This window comes from Notolepis coatsorum (assembly GCF_963971535.1).
Source record: "Notolepis coatsorum genome assembly, chromosome: 2".
Taxonomy (NCBI): domain Eukaryota; kingdom Metazoa; phylum Chordata; class Actinopteri; order Aulopiformes; family Paralepididae; genus Notolepis; species Notolepis coatsorum.
Window position 1 is genome coordinate 78,181,279 of NC_140166.1, and position 15,182 is coordinate 78,196,460.

At 42.2% G+C, this 15,182-nt stretch overlaps 1 protein-coding gene across 1 annotated transcript in view; it reads left to right on the plus strand.

The window, feature by feature from the left end:
* Nucleotides 1–15,182, plus strand: part of ano5b (anoctamin 5b) — a 129,636-nt gene that overhangs the window by 86,626 nt on the left and 27,828 nt on the right. The window contains exons 6-10 of the mRNA XM_084309171.1: nucleotides 2,500–2,619; nucleotides 3,506–3,621; nucleotides 5,066–5,200; nucleotides 13,363–13,468; nucleotides 14,188–14,248. Of these exons, the coding sequence (XP_084165297.1) occupies nucleotides 2,500–2,619; nucleotides 3,506–3,621; nucleotides 5,066–5,200; nucleotides 13,363–13,468; nucleotides 14,188–14,248 (538 nt within the window). The remainder of the gene's footprint in view (nucleotides 1–2,499; nucleotides 2,620–3,505; nucleotides 3,622–5,065; nucleotides 5,201–13,362; nucleotides 13,469–14,187; nucleotides 14,249–15,182) is intronic.

Below are 15,182 nucleotides of genomic sequence, written 5' to 3' on the forward strand. Positions count from 1 at the left end.
GTTATTTCATTGATGTTGGCAGGTTCGAAGTATTGTTCGTTTGTGATCTGTTCCTCTGTGTGGGGCTGGGGGGCTTTGTTGTTGTGGGTGGGAAGGGGGGAGGGGGGGGTCGGGTCCCGCGCCGTGCTGGAACAACAAAGAAGGGGGGAGGGGGGGGTCGGGTCCCGCGCCGTGCTGGAACAACAAAGGACTCGTTCCTGGATGTTTTCGTTGTTAGCTCTGCTAGCTAGCCGGCTATCGGGCGTCGAGATGTTTAAATCCCGCGTCGAGTTGGTCGTCATGGTTTCGACCCTCGGTTCACCTCCTCTCGTCTCTGCCTCACGTGTGCTTGTCTGCTGCGGCGTCATTGGGGGAGAATCGCCGCCCGCGCTGTGGATGTAGCCACAGGTTGCGTTGTTGATGTTGGTCGCGATGGGAACCTCCATCGCTTCTTGCGTTGCCAGACCAAGTCTTCTAGCCTGAGTTCTGGTCATAACCGGGCCTGGGTTTAGATGAATGTCTCCCGAAAGTAGCAGAACCAGGATGATCATGGTCCTACGGTCCAATCTGCCAGTCGGGGGTAAGTTTTTCCGTACAGGGCTCGCTGTTAGTAGCGTGTGTATAGCCGCTGTTCCGACATCTATGTGTTTCTTTTCCGAGCCATTGAGAAGGTAGAAGTCACTGTGGGTCTCGTTAAATCCGTTTTCACTTCTCTCCACTTCTGTTTGATGTTGCTTCATTGCTGAATTGAGGTATAAGTCCGTAATCCAGAATTAGCAGACATGTCCAAAAAAGGAGTAGAGGGAAGTAAGCTTATAGATCCCTACCCCCTTACATTTACATTTGTTCTTCCATTCATTTGACTAGTTATAACATAATTTAGTATAATACAATATAGAATATCCTTTTACTTATAGTACGAAAAGAAGAAAAAAACTTGATTCACATGACAGCAGTGAATACAGTACAGAACTACATAACACAATATAGCATTACTTTGTTTATCCTCATTACTCATTTCTGTATTTCTCTAATGTGTATTTTTTTAAGCTGCTTTTTAAATTGTGCCATATGTTTACTCAGTTTGATGTATTCAGGTAAAATATTCCACAACTTCACTCCACAAACGGATATGCACATGCTATCACGTTATCAAGACACAAAATGAGGATCTGTTCAATTGGAGACTGACTTTGTGGATTTGTACATTGTTTGTTTGAGCTCTTACATCCAAATTAGTCCAAACATCTACCAATCAGTCAGAGGTGAATCAGAGATAGACTTACTAGGCCTCAAGCAGGGCTACTCTGCTACTGTCACTGTGTTCACAAAGTCTGTCTTTCATTTACACTTTCACTTCCTTCTCCCTATAAGCAGAAATGGAAAGAGCTTTTCCCCAAAACGGTGATGTAGAGCTTTCATTAAAGCAGCACAAATCTAAATAGCTCTTATTTAGTAGAGCCCCGGGCGAACATTTAGCAGAACCTACTGTACATGTACAGTACGTCTCAGTATTGTGGATTGGAAACGACAACGCTCCCTGCGGATTATGTCCGGTTCCTGAAGCCTGGAGATCAGGATTCACAACGTCACATGATGATATTGATTTGTTTTTAACTGAAAACAATTGGAGGATGACTCTCTTTTATCTCGTAAAATATTGGCCTTGGATCGGTGATCGTTTTGATGCAGTCAAAAATCTTTATATCCAGACTTTGGAAACGTTTCCCGGAAAGCTCTACAGAATTGCATTGTTTTACATTGTTGTGTCCTTCCTTGGTATCAGTTGGTACAGATGGACTAGAATTTTCTGGAGATATGGGTATATTTTTCTGGTTCAAGTCCAGTAGTACTAGAATAAATGAAGCCCATTTGATTGTAAAAGTGCAAACAAACATTCAAAGAGCCCAGAAACTCTGTGTCCATTTCAGTGACAACGGTCCAACTCCAGGCTGAACATCCTGAATCTCATTGCTGCTTTCGGGAGTGAAAGCCCCGATCTGTATCTTCCTAGAGAAGGAACACGTCTCCTTTGCTCATTTCTTATTGGTGGTGGGGCAATCTAAAGGTTTGCATCACTGATTGGACCTTTAATACAGCCATACCATAGGAAGGTTCTACTTTACAAAAACCTGTCTGTTTTACAATCTAGCTGGATGTGTGTCGTTAGGTGTACTACATCCTGGCTTTCTCTCTCGTTAGGTGTACTACATCCTGGCTTTCTCTCTCGTTAGGTGTACTACATCCTGGCTTTCTCTGTCGTTAGGTGTACTACATCGTGGCTTTCTCTGTCGTTAGGTGTACTACATCCTGGCTTTCTCTGTCGTTAGGTGTACTACATCCTGGCTTTCTCTGTCGTTAGGTGTACTACATCCTGGCTTTTTCTGTCGTTAGGTGTACTACATCTTGGCTTTCTCTCTCGTTAGGTGTACTACATCCTGGCTTTCTGTCGTTAGGTGTACTACATCCTGGCTTTCTCTGTCGTTAGGTGTACTACATCCTGGCTTTCTCTGTCGTTAGGTGTACTACATCCTGGCTCGCTGTTCGTACCACAAGGATGACCGCAAGGAGAAGGACAAGAGAGGCATCAAGAGGTTGCTGAGCAACGGGACGTACACAGCTGCCTTCCCTCTGCATGACGTGAGACTCTTTCTACTAGACACTACTATAATGTATAGGAGGAAAGTGTAATAATGTATAGGAGGAAACTAATAGTGTATAGGAGGAAAGTGTAATCATGTATAGGAGGAAAGTGTAATAATGTATAGGAGGAAAGTGTAATAATGTATAGCAGGAAACTAATAATAAGTGTAATGTATAGGAGGTAAGTGTAATGATGTATAGCAGGAAACTAATAGTATATAGGAGGAAAGTGTAATACTACTGTATATAGGAGGAAAGTGTAATAATGTATAGCAGGAAACTAATAATGTATAGGAGGAAAGTGTAATAATGTATAGGAGGAAAGTGTAATAGTGCATACAGGATGATAAAGTACCAGACAGATTAATTGCAATCCATATGTCAAATACTATACTACTTAATGTGTTGAAGAAAACTGTAATCCTCTAACCTGCATCTAAGCAAACCATCAACACACCCACAGCGCACATACACTCACTTAAATAAACAACACACTGTAGCACCCACTTTAACACTTTAGACACACTTTATATTTATATTATTGGTAAGGAAATTGCACATCATTCTCATTCCTTATTGCACCTCCTTATTGCACCTCACCACTACAAGGTGGCACCACAAGCTAAGCTATAATGCCTCACCATTTTTGTACCAGCTGTATATATAGATACACTGAACAATTTTGTCGTTTACACTTGTTTACGTACTTGACTTCGTGACTTTCTATTTTATACTTATTATACTTATTTTATACTATCTTGTTATTATCTAGCACACTCTCAGGAGCAACACAGAAAGAAACATTTCTGTATGACAACTAATAAAGAAACTTGAACTTGAACTGATGAACAGCCACATTCCTCTGTCTCTCCTGGTCCTGTAGTGTCGATACTGGAAAAGGGCAAAGAATGCTGAATGTGAGAGTGAACGTTACAACCTGTACAAGAACTGGGCCGGCTTCCTCTGCTTCTACAAGGAGCAGCCTCTGAACCTCATCAGGTAGGTGTTGCTTCTTCCTCTGCTTCTACAAGGAGCAGCCTCTGAACCTCATCAGGTAGGTGTTGCTTCTTCCTCTGCTTCTACAAGGAGCAGCCTCTGAGCCTCATCAGGTAGGTGTTGTTTTATGTAGACCCCCCCCCCCCTGTAGTTTTATTTATTCATTTCGTTCGTTTGTTAGTTTTCAAATGTGCTGTGTATATTCATGACCCCTAGAGGAATAACACCACCATCAGGCCAAACGTTCAATATTCAAATGCCTACTCTTTACGCTTCCTGTCATATTCATGTGTCAGTTCTATGCTAATTGTATCTTACTGCACTGTGCCGCCTAGACTCTTTACATTGACACTGTGAATGATAGAATGAATGAAATTTTATTTTCGTGTCATGTCCGACGACCCATCGCTTACGGGATTATAAGACACCAAACACAACAATTGAACATAACAATCACTTCCCATGGTGTCTAAGCTACACCGTGCTGCACACCATCAGATGCCAAGATACATCACATATATGTTATTTTCGTGCGTTTATCCCAAGCTTTCTCTAAATATTCAGCAAGTGCAAAAACCCTGTGATCAAAGATCCATTTGAGTCTATCTGCATCACTAAACCACATTAACTCAAGGTTTTTACGCCTGTCAAATAACTTTTTCACGCAACTCATAGTATAGTGGACAATAAAACATCAAATGAAACTCATTCTCGATATCGATACCACAGTAAATACAGATCCGCTCCTCTTCTGTGACCCCCCGGTGACGTCCGGTCTCGAGGTGCAGAGGGGCAAAATCCCAGAGCAGAGCTGGGCACACAATGACCTTTGTCTTTTTGATAATGGAGCACACACCTATTTTTCATTTCTATAACAACTTTTTATCGTACTAAATGTTCTTAGTTTTGGTTTATGTAGTGAGTATTGTATTGTAAATGAGGGGTTAAGCTTTCAGCTTAGAGAGTGGGAAGATAGCAGTGCCTTGTTGGATATAATCATATGAAACTGAACAGGAGATAATGTACCAGATGTTTTTCATATGGGCTGCTTGTGACAATTCCATTTATAGCCTCATACTAACCTTGGTACTCACTCAAGACAGAAACGACCCTTATATACGAACCCCCTGGTATTATTAATTCAGACAAAAACAACCTTTATACTAACCCTGGTACTCAGCCAGAAACAACCATGTCTATTCTATTTAACTTAATTTTTTTGTATTACTCTATTTTAAAACTACCATAGAATCAAACCGTAAACAAATAGGCCTATTGGGATGTTAGATCCTAATGAGGGAAACCTCAGTTGCCTTTCGAGTTTAAATAACGGTTTGAAATTAAATTAAATGAAATTATTAGGGGGCGTGGGTCAAGAGTGTCACTGTGAATTGTTGTACTCTGAAAGTCCTCTGTCCTGTTAGAAACGACTGTGTGTTGCTTACAGGAAGTATTACGGAGAAAAGATTGGGATATACTTTGCCTGGCTGGGGTTCTACACAGAGATGTTGTTCTTTGCAGCGGTAATGGGCCTCATATGCTTCACCTATGGACTTCTCAGTTATGATGACAATAAATCCAGGTTAGTACCACCGGGGGGCGCCAGAACACCCTTTCTCTTCACACAGCACATTATTGATGGATTACTTTACCCATGCCGCTTCCCAGATTCATCACTTGGTGGTAATATTGACCAACAGAAATAAGACACGTTGCTGCAGCCTATTTATACCTAGCTTAAAGGACCGTGCCGGACTATTTGAGATGTGGGTTCCGAGTCATTCTTGCCGTGATACAAAAATCATGGCGCCCTTCCCTTTTCTTAATCTTTTACTGTTACTGAAAAATGTGTAACAGTTATTTTCTGCCTCTTCACCTCCAGCATTGGCTTCCAGTGTATCTGGAAATGTTATATAATATGCCACATAAACTGAAGAAAGTCACCACATTTTTACTAAAATGCCAACATCTTATGTGTCACTTGTTTTCTGTTGTGCCATTGTGATATAATAACAGTATCTGAGGAAGAATCGTCTTATTCCTTTTTTAGACGACATATTTTAAGGTACAACAGAACAACCATACACATGTGTGGTGTTTAAAGGGATATTTCATTTCCAACACCACCGTTCCTCCCAGGCGTAATTTTGAGGACCTAGTCTAAATATCATACTTATATCATCATAAACAAACTATACAGCAATATTATTCTGTGTAATATATTTTTCGGTGTCAAATATACCTCTCCTCGCAAGCTTATTTTGGCTTGTGTTTTTATTTATTTTCAAATGATCAATAAAGGAACTATTTCTTACTTAGTTAGTTTGATCAACTGTCAACTTTTCACAATGTTTAGAATCTTCCTTTCATCCAGGCAGCAGGTTACCACGGTAACCACTCCCCAAACACTGTGCAAGACAAAGCACAGTGAAGCTTATAACAAATTCATACCATGGCCCGGGTGAATACTCTATTCGGATTGGCTGGGGGCGGGGGGGTTTGTTTTTCGATATACTGCACGGCTAGAGCCTCACAGCTAAATATAAACGTTTGGATGTCTGGCAGAAAGCCCTGAAGGCAAACGTCTCCCGTTTCCAACGACAATGACCCAGAAAGCTAACTTCATGCTAGCAAGCCTTTCTGTCAATAACTTTGCCTATATATGGTTACCAAATATCTGTAATGTCTTTAGAAATGTTGTGTTGCTGCTATTCTTGGCCAGGTCTCCCTTGTAAAAGAGATCCTGGATCTCAATGGGACAAACCTGTTGAGCAACAACAATAATAATAATATTGACAAAACAATAAGAAATAAGAAATACAAAATACAAATATACCAAATAAAAACAAACACACCACAAACAAAAGACATTAGACAACAGCCTTTCCCCCCAAGGGGAAAGGGTTAACCATTTGTTGTGTGGTAGTGCAAGGGTTAACCTTCTGTATTGTCGCAGTGCAAGGGTTAACGGTAGTGTGGTAGTGAAAGGGTTAAATGCGAGTTGGGAGTGCTAAAATATGGTTGGGTAAACAATCGCTCATGTCGACGAAAAGGGTACCGTGTACATAAAGGGTACTGTGTACATAAAGGGTACCGTGTACATAAAGGGTACCGTGTACATAAAGGGTACCGTGTACATAAAGGGTACCGTGTACATAAAGGGTACTGTGTACATAAAGGGTACTGTGTACATAAAGGGTACCGTGTACATAAAGGGTACTGTGTACATAAAGGGTACCGTGTACATAAAGGGTATTGTGTACATAAAGGGTACTGTGTACATAAAGGGTACTGTGTACATAAAGGGTACTGTGTACATAAAGGGTACTGTGTACATAAAGGGTACTGTGTACATAAAGGGTACTGTGTACATAAAGGGTATTGTGTACATAAAGGGTACTGTGTACATAAAGGGTACTGTGTTCAAGTTTCAAGTTCAAGTTTCTTTAATAGTTGTCATACAGAAGTACAGAATACTTGCAGAATAGACGTAACTGAGTTACCATATAATATACAATACTATGCAGTGTACTAATATACAATACTATATAGTGCAAAGCAGAAATGGGATGAGGTACAATTTAGGTACAATTTACAGTAAGGTGTACGAGTTGTAGTGCAAATCCTTTATCAATAAATATAAAGTGTGGGGAGTGGGTGCTACAGTGTGTTTGTTTAAAGTGAGTGTGTGCGTGTGGATGTGTGTGCTATGTGCGTTTGATGGTTGTTGTGTAGCGTTCATTGTTCGTTGAGCAGCCTGATGGCCTAGGGATAGAAGCTTCTTCTGAGTCTTTCTGTGCTCGCCTTGAGACTCCGGTATCGCTTGCCTGACCGCAGCAGTTCAAAGAGGCAGTTGTTCGGGTGACTGGAGTCCTTAATGATTCTCTTAGCCTTGCCCCTGCACCGCTTGTTGTAAATGTTCTGGAGGGTGGGGAGCCCCCCTCCAATTGTGCGTTCGGCTGAACGTGTCACTCTTTGTAGTCTGCTTCGGTCTTGTGCAGTGCTATTCCCAAACCAGGAGGTAATGTTGCCAGTCAGGATGCTCTTTATTGTACATGAGTAGAAGTTCTTAAGGATCTTCTGACTGACTTGGAACTTCCTTAGGCGCCTGAGGAAGTAGAGGCGTTGTCGTGCCTTCTTCACAACACTGTCAATGTGTGTGGTCCATGTCAAGTCCTCGGATATGTAGGCTCCGAGGTACTTAAAGCTGTTCACTCTCTCAACCGGTGCCCCGTCGATGCTGAGGGGGCTGTAGTCCTTGACCCCCGACCTCCTGAAGTCCACAATCATCTCCTTTGTTTTGCTGACGTTCAGGGAGAGGCTGTTTTCCTGGCACCATCCCGCCAGGACCTTGACCTCTTCCAGGTAGGCCCTCTCGTCGTTTGCAGAGATCAGGCCCACCACCACTGTGTCGTCAGCAAATTTGATGATTGTGTTGATACTCCGCTGAGCCACACAGTCGTGTGTGTACAGGGAGTAGAGGAGGGGACTCAGAACACAGCCCTGGGGGGCCCCTATGTTGAGGGTGATGGATGAGGAGGTGCAGTTGCCTGCTCTCACCACCTGGGGTCTGCCCGTCAGGAAGTCCAAGACCCACTGGCAGAGGTCATAGTTCAAGCCCAGGTCCCTGAGCTTGGCTATGAGTTTGGAGGGGACTATGGTATTGAATGCCGAGCTGTAGTCGATGAATAGCATTCTCACATAGTTCCCCTTCCTCTTGTCCAGGTGTGATGCTGCTGTGTGCAGCACATGGGCTATGGCGTCCTCCGTGGACCTGTTGGGGCGGTATGCAAATTGCAGGGGGTCCATGTTGATTGGGAGGGAGGAGCAGATGTAGCCCTTTACTAGCTTCTCAAAGCACTTCATGGCTATGGAGGTGAGAGCTACAGGGCGGTAGTCGTTGAGGCAAGCAGGCTTGGATTTTTTGGGTACAGGGATAATAGTGGACTTCTTCAGGCAGGTGGGGATGACAGCCTGTTCTAAGGACAGGTTAAATATGTCAGTGAATACTGGGGCCAGTTGGTCGGCACAGACTTTTAGGACGCGGCCTGGGATGCCGTCCGGTCCTGCTGCCTTCCTGATATTCACTTTTTTAAAGGTCCGCCTCACCTCATGCTCTGTTACCCTGAACACTGAGTCTCCATCAGCAGCAGACCCCCCCCCCCATTGCCGTGGCTTGTGGGCTGGTGTTGTTATTACCAGCATCAAACCTTGCATAGAAGGTATTGAGGTCATTTGCTAAGGAGATGTCACTGTACATAAAGGGTACTGTGTACATAAAGGGTATTGTGTACATAAAGGGTACTGTGTACATAAAGGGTACTGTGTACATAAAGGGTATTGTGTACATAAAGGGTATTGTGTACATAAAGGGTACTGTGTACATAAAGGGTATTGTGTACATAAAGGGTACTGTGTACATAAAGGGTACCGTGTATAAAGGGTATTGTGTACATAAAGGGTATTGTGTACATAAAGGGTATTGTGTAGGGATGCTCGATATTGGCTTTTTTACCTATACCGATATTGTCCAACTCTTAATTTCCGATATCAACCGATACCGATATATGCAGGATTCCCCCCAAAAATGGAATAATTTCAGGTAATTAACATTACATATCTCTTGTTGTGGAATTAACACAACATTATGCATACTTTTGACAATAAATAAAATCAGAATTTGTTCTTACTTGCTTGCCAGGCTATAGGTTATAGAAATGTAAAAAAAAAATTGTTTTTAAACCGATACCGATATTTTCCGATATCATCATTTTAATGCCGATATCAGCCGATAATATCGGACATCCCTACTACAGACTAGACTACACCACCGCTGGCCTCTACTACAGACTAGACTACACCACCGCTGGCCTCTAGTACAGACTAGACTACACCACGCTGGCCTCTAGTACAGACTAGACTACACCACGCTGGCCTCTACTGCAGACTTGACTACACCACCGCTGGCCTCTACTACAGACTAGACTACACCACCGCTGGCCTCTAGTACAGACTAGACTACACCACGCTGGCCTCTAGTGCAGACTTGACTACACCACCGCTGGCCTCTAGTACAGACTAGACTACACCACGCTGGCCTCTACTACAGACTAGACTACACCACCGCTGGCCTCTAGTACAGACTAGACTACACCACGCTGGCCTCTACTGCAGACTTGACTACACCACGCTGGCCTCTACTGCAGACTTGACTACACCACCGCTGGCCTCTACTACAGACTAGACTACACCACCGCTGGCCTCTAGTACAGACTAGACTACACCACGCTGGCCTCTAGTGCAGACTTGACTACACCACCGCTGGCCTCTAGTACAGACTAGACTACACCACGCTGGCCTCTACTGCAGACTTGACTACACCACCGCTGGCCTCTAGTGCAGACTTGACTACACCACCGCTGGCCTCTAGTACAGACTAGACTACACCACGCTGGCCTCTACTGCAGACTTGACTACACCACGCTGGCCTCTACTACAGACTAGACTACACCACGCTGGCCTCTACTGCAGACTAGACTACACCACCGCTGGCCTCTAGTGCAGACTTGACTACACCACCGCTGGCCTCTAGTACAGACTAGACTACACCACGCTGGCCTCTACTGCAGACTTGACTACACCACCGCTGGCCTCTACTGCAGACTTGACTACACCACCGCTGGCCTCTACTGCAGACTTGACTACACCACCGCTGGCCTCTACTGCAGACTTGACTACACCACCGCTGGCCTCTACTGCAGACTTGACTACACCACCGCTGGCCTCTACTACAGAGTAGACTACAGACTAGACTACACCACCGCTGGTACAGGCTTTGTTGCGAGTTGAATTTCAAGGCCGGGATGTACACGACGAGAAAAAGCCTTGCACAAATAAACGTAGTCTGTCTAAACTAAAGAGTGTTGATATCCGCGAGGCAAGGTTTGCAACAACGTCGGTGAGCAGGTAAGTGCTACACCTTGCTACAGTGACTCCACTTGAGGCTACGAAGGAGGCAATTTACACCCTACATTGTAAAGCGCTTTGAGTGTCTAGAAAAGCACTATATGAATGCAAGTAATTATTCATTATTACGACTGACGGGAAAAGATTATTGATTTGAGGACAAGGAGAGGTCTGGTAAGCAAGCCAGCATTTTTGTCAAATATGCTGTCGGATCATATTCACTGTTTGTTAACAATAGGCACAGTTATTAACTCTTTCTCTGCCACGCTGGGAACGGGATATGGCTATGTGCTGCCACGCATTAAACCAATGGAGTCGGTCACCTTGTTTGCAGGGCTATAACTATATTCTATATTATAGCTATGGATGCAATACTATGGCCCATTTGACATCGAGTATCTATCGTTCAAGATGTGAAAAAGAAAAAAAATCCATCCATACATTCCAGTTTTATACCGTGGTGAATATAAGTATGGTTTTAGAGCGGTTTAGGGTCATTCCTGGGAGGCTAGTAATAGCCTGCGACGTGTATTATATATTATGGCATTTCATCCCTACACACGCTACAATAGAAAATTCAAAGGCATATGATCGGTATTATGTTCCATCATGAATGCAACATACGCTGATCAGGGCGATGGCTATGAAAACAAGCAAGGCACAATCAATCTGAAATTGATGTTAAATTGCTCTTACCTGTGGCCGGTGGGATTCCAAAAAGAATATTCCAATTATTTGGTTGCCATCTGGTAGATCGTATGTCCATTTGGCCCACGACATAACCCACCACAGCATAATGAATCGGGGGTCCCGAAAACGATTCAATGCGATCGGGTGAAGCCCTTGGTTCAGGTTACTAGAATCAGCCCGGACCAATATAATCGACACACAGCCCAATACAGAGAGTTTCAAAGTAAGTGCAATACCCACCAGGCGGCGGTATTGGACTTTTGCTATCTCAGACTCATTCCCTATGGTAACACCAGGCTCCCTGGATCATTGTTGGCAGAGAAAGAGTTAACAGAAAGGCTTGCTAGCATAAAGTTAGCTTTCTAGGTCATCAGTCAGGTGACAGGTGGTTGTCAAGCAGTTGCTAAGGTAGCGCAGAGGGACTAGGATGAAAGTCAACAGTAAACAAAGCATAAATAACATGTTTCTTTATATATGAATTCAGATTCAGACAATTTTATTGATCTCACGTGGGGCAATTCATATTTGTAGCTTCACGAGTAACAAAAACAACAAACAACAAAAACATCTCAATGACAGCATGGCAACAACAACATTCCATGCAATACACAATCCAGTAAAAGTAAAAACAGACTAAGTGTAAAAGGCTACTTAAAATGACTACTGTCTGTGTACAGGTAGAACATTTGAATAAATGGCACATATTTTTTGTCTTTGGCAAGCGGCCATGGTATAAGTGGAATAATACACTCCGAGATGTGTAGTTGTTGAAAAAGAATGCACTTGTTGGAGAAAAAACGCTCCAACCGATAACTGCACACCCCGTTGTGTATTATCCCTTACTTACCAGATCTGCTTTTATTCTTCAAAGGTAATAAATATTTAAGGACACATCAAATGCCAAAACAAACGCGTACCTTTGACTCAGAATTGTCTGTGTTATTGGAATCCGCACAGCAGTAGTTTGTTTATACTTCAGAAGTATGATATGTAGACTAGCTCCCAACAATTAATGGAAGTGAATGAGGAGTCTGACACCTGGGAGTAATGGGGGTGTTGACAGCTAGCTTACGCATTTACAGAGGTACGACTGCTGAGTTCTACTAAATTGAAATATCCCTTTTGAGACACATTTTCAAATACAATGGAAGCAGGGGCGTCGCCATACCTTGGCTAATTAATATATTAAAGAAAATATATATATATTTAAAAATGTTAACATTATGAACAAAGCTTCGAAGCTTCGAACTATTCGGTACAGCCCTAGCATGTTTTGATATTGTCAATTATCTCACTTTTACTAGGTGACTAACTCAAATATGCCGCCAAAAAAATAAAAAGGAAAATGGACATAGGGAAGTTCTTTTGTCAAAGGGCAGCAGAGACGAGTGATACAGGGACACAGGTACGGTCTTACAATGGCTTAGTGGTTATAACAGTGCAGTTCAGCATTCAGTAACCCAAACTTTTTGTGAATGTGTTTTTGATACTACATTCTGTTGAACACACACCTCAAAACTAGAAAATTGGCTCAATTGCAAGAAAAAAAGACCGTTATGATATTACATTCTGCTCAGCATAATTTGTATGCAAAATATTGTGGTTCCCTGCTTTAGTCTGTTGACATTTCTATACTAAATGCTTTTGTAGTCCTGTGTCATACCTACAGTAAATGTCATATAAGTGAATTGTATAGAAACAACTCACCAAAAGTGACTATTGCACAACTGATTTGACAAAAAATATCTACCAAGGGGGGGAAACACCCCCTTCACCCCCCCCCCCACCCACCCTCCCTCCTTGCCATACCTTGGCTTTTACTGAAATGACGCCACTGAATGGAAGCATAATGGTAGTGGTGAATTAGCAGTGAATAATTTCCAGATGTTTCACTAACCGTAAAAGAAGTTTGGATTGTTGTATCAAGGCAAGAATGACGTGGAACCTACATGTCAAAAAGACTGGTACTGTATGGTCCTTTAATTGATTGAATTTGATTAGAAAACCACGGTTAGCTTCATCATTCAGGTATAAACAGTATTTTCCTACATTTTATCATGAGGTTTTTTATTCTTTTTCCCCCCTCAGTAAAGAGATCTGTGACGCCAACATTGGAGGGAGCATAGTGATGTGTCCACTTTGTGACAAGAAGTGTGGCTTCTGGAAGCTCAACTCGACCTGCCTCTCCTCCTGGGTAAACACCGCATTCCAAACACGTTCATTCACACTTGTTGTAATTAAATGTGTTCTAAACATGTACAGGTGACATTATTATGTACTCGTAAAGTAAATTAGTTTAATGTCTGCTGTTTAAAAAAAATATATATATATCTAATCCAAAGTCGTACTAAGTGTCCTGAAGTTTCTGCATCGGGTCTTTCTCATCTAGAACAGTGGTTCTCAAATTACGGGTTGCAACCCAATTTGGGGTCGCGGGTAGGTGACAGTGGGGGTCACACATTGGCAAGTTAAAAGAAATAAAGAAAAATGTATCTATTTTTTTAATACTTTTTTATGTTCTGGCAACATATTCTGACTTAAATATGCCTCGTTTTATAAATGTGTATTGATAACATGGTGCTGTAATAAAAATCTTCTAATAAATATGCACGATCAAGTTCAACAACGTGTGCTTTTATTTTGATATTCCTTAATTCCACGTTGAAATGATGTGATACGTTAATTAAGTGTGGGGTGGTCCCCAAAAGAAATCCTAAATAAAATGGGGTTGCGGTATAAAAAAATGTTTGAGAACCCCTGATCTAAGAATGACTCCTAATTTGATTCGGCTTCAGACGGTGAATCACACCGAGCGAGGCTCGTCCCGCTGAGTGTGCCGCGTGTCAAACTGTCTGTGGCCAAGGCCCAGCGTGTGTCCCCTCCTCATCCTGTCTCTCCTGTCCTGCCTTGCAGCAATCCCATCTGTTTGATAACGAGGCGACGGTGTTCTTTGCCATATTTATGGGGATTTGGGGTAAGTGTCTGTCCATGCCATCGCCGTGCTGAATTTAACCTGTGGTTAGAGTTTACAGTGTGTGCACCCCCCCACCGTAAAAACAGCTTGGCCCCATTTATGGGCTTTGCTTAGTGTCGAAACCTGTACCCATGCTGAATTATTCCAGATCATTCCTTACCAACTAGCCAATTTTTTCGGTACTTTAGTCTCTAAAAGTGTAATCTACCTACCTCAGTTGTAAAAAAAGAATTTCCAAACTTATTTATTAGCATTATTTTATTTAGAACAATTTGTTAATATATATATAATATATATAAAATTTGGTACCGGTGGATCTCATATGAATCGGTACTCGGTAGTACCGACGTGATTCGGTCGATATACTTAAAAGTACCGGATTCGGTACCCATCCCTATTACCAACACTGTGTCAAGGCTCTTTCGTAGTAGTCCAATTCGTAGCATGCGTGGACCAGTGTCTGCAAGGATGCGCTACAATGAGTATATACTATATAGTGGACAATAGTTGACTTCAGCAGAGGCTAGTATGTTATGTATGTGTATTAGCAATACTGGAAGTCATATAAAATGTGGCTCGGGGGTATAGAAGGCAAATTACTGTGTACTGCATGTCGTATATGTCTGTGGATGCGCCCTGTACTTCCTGACGTTAACGTTAACGCCTTAATTTGATATTTCTGTGTCTGTGACGTCTGCCGAGCACATATAATAATAAGCACAATAATAATACTGTAATAATAATAATAATAATAATAATAATAATAATAATAATATATTTCATTTATATAGCACACTTTAAACTCAGTGGTGCTTCACAGTAGAAGGGAAACAAATTAATAATTAAATAAAAGGTTTAAAACATGAAAACATTCAAATGAATGAAATAAAAACATAAGAATAAAAAGGTTTAAAACATAAAAACATTTAAAATA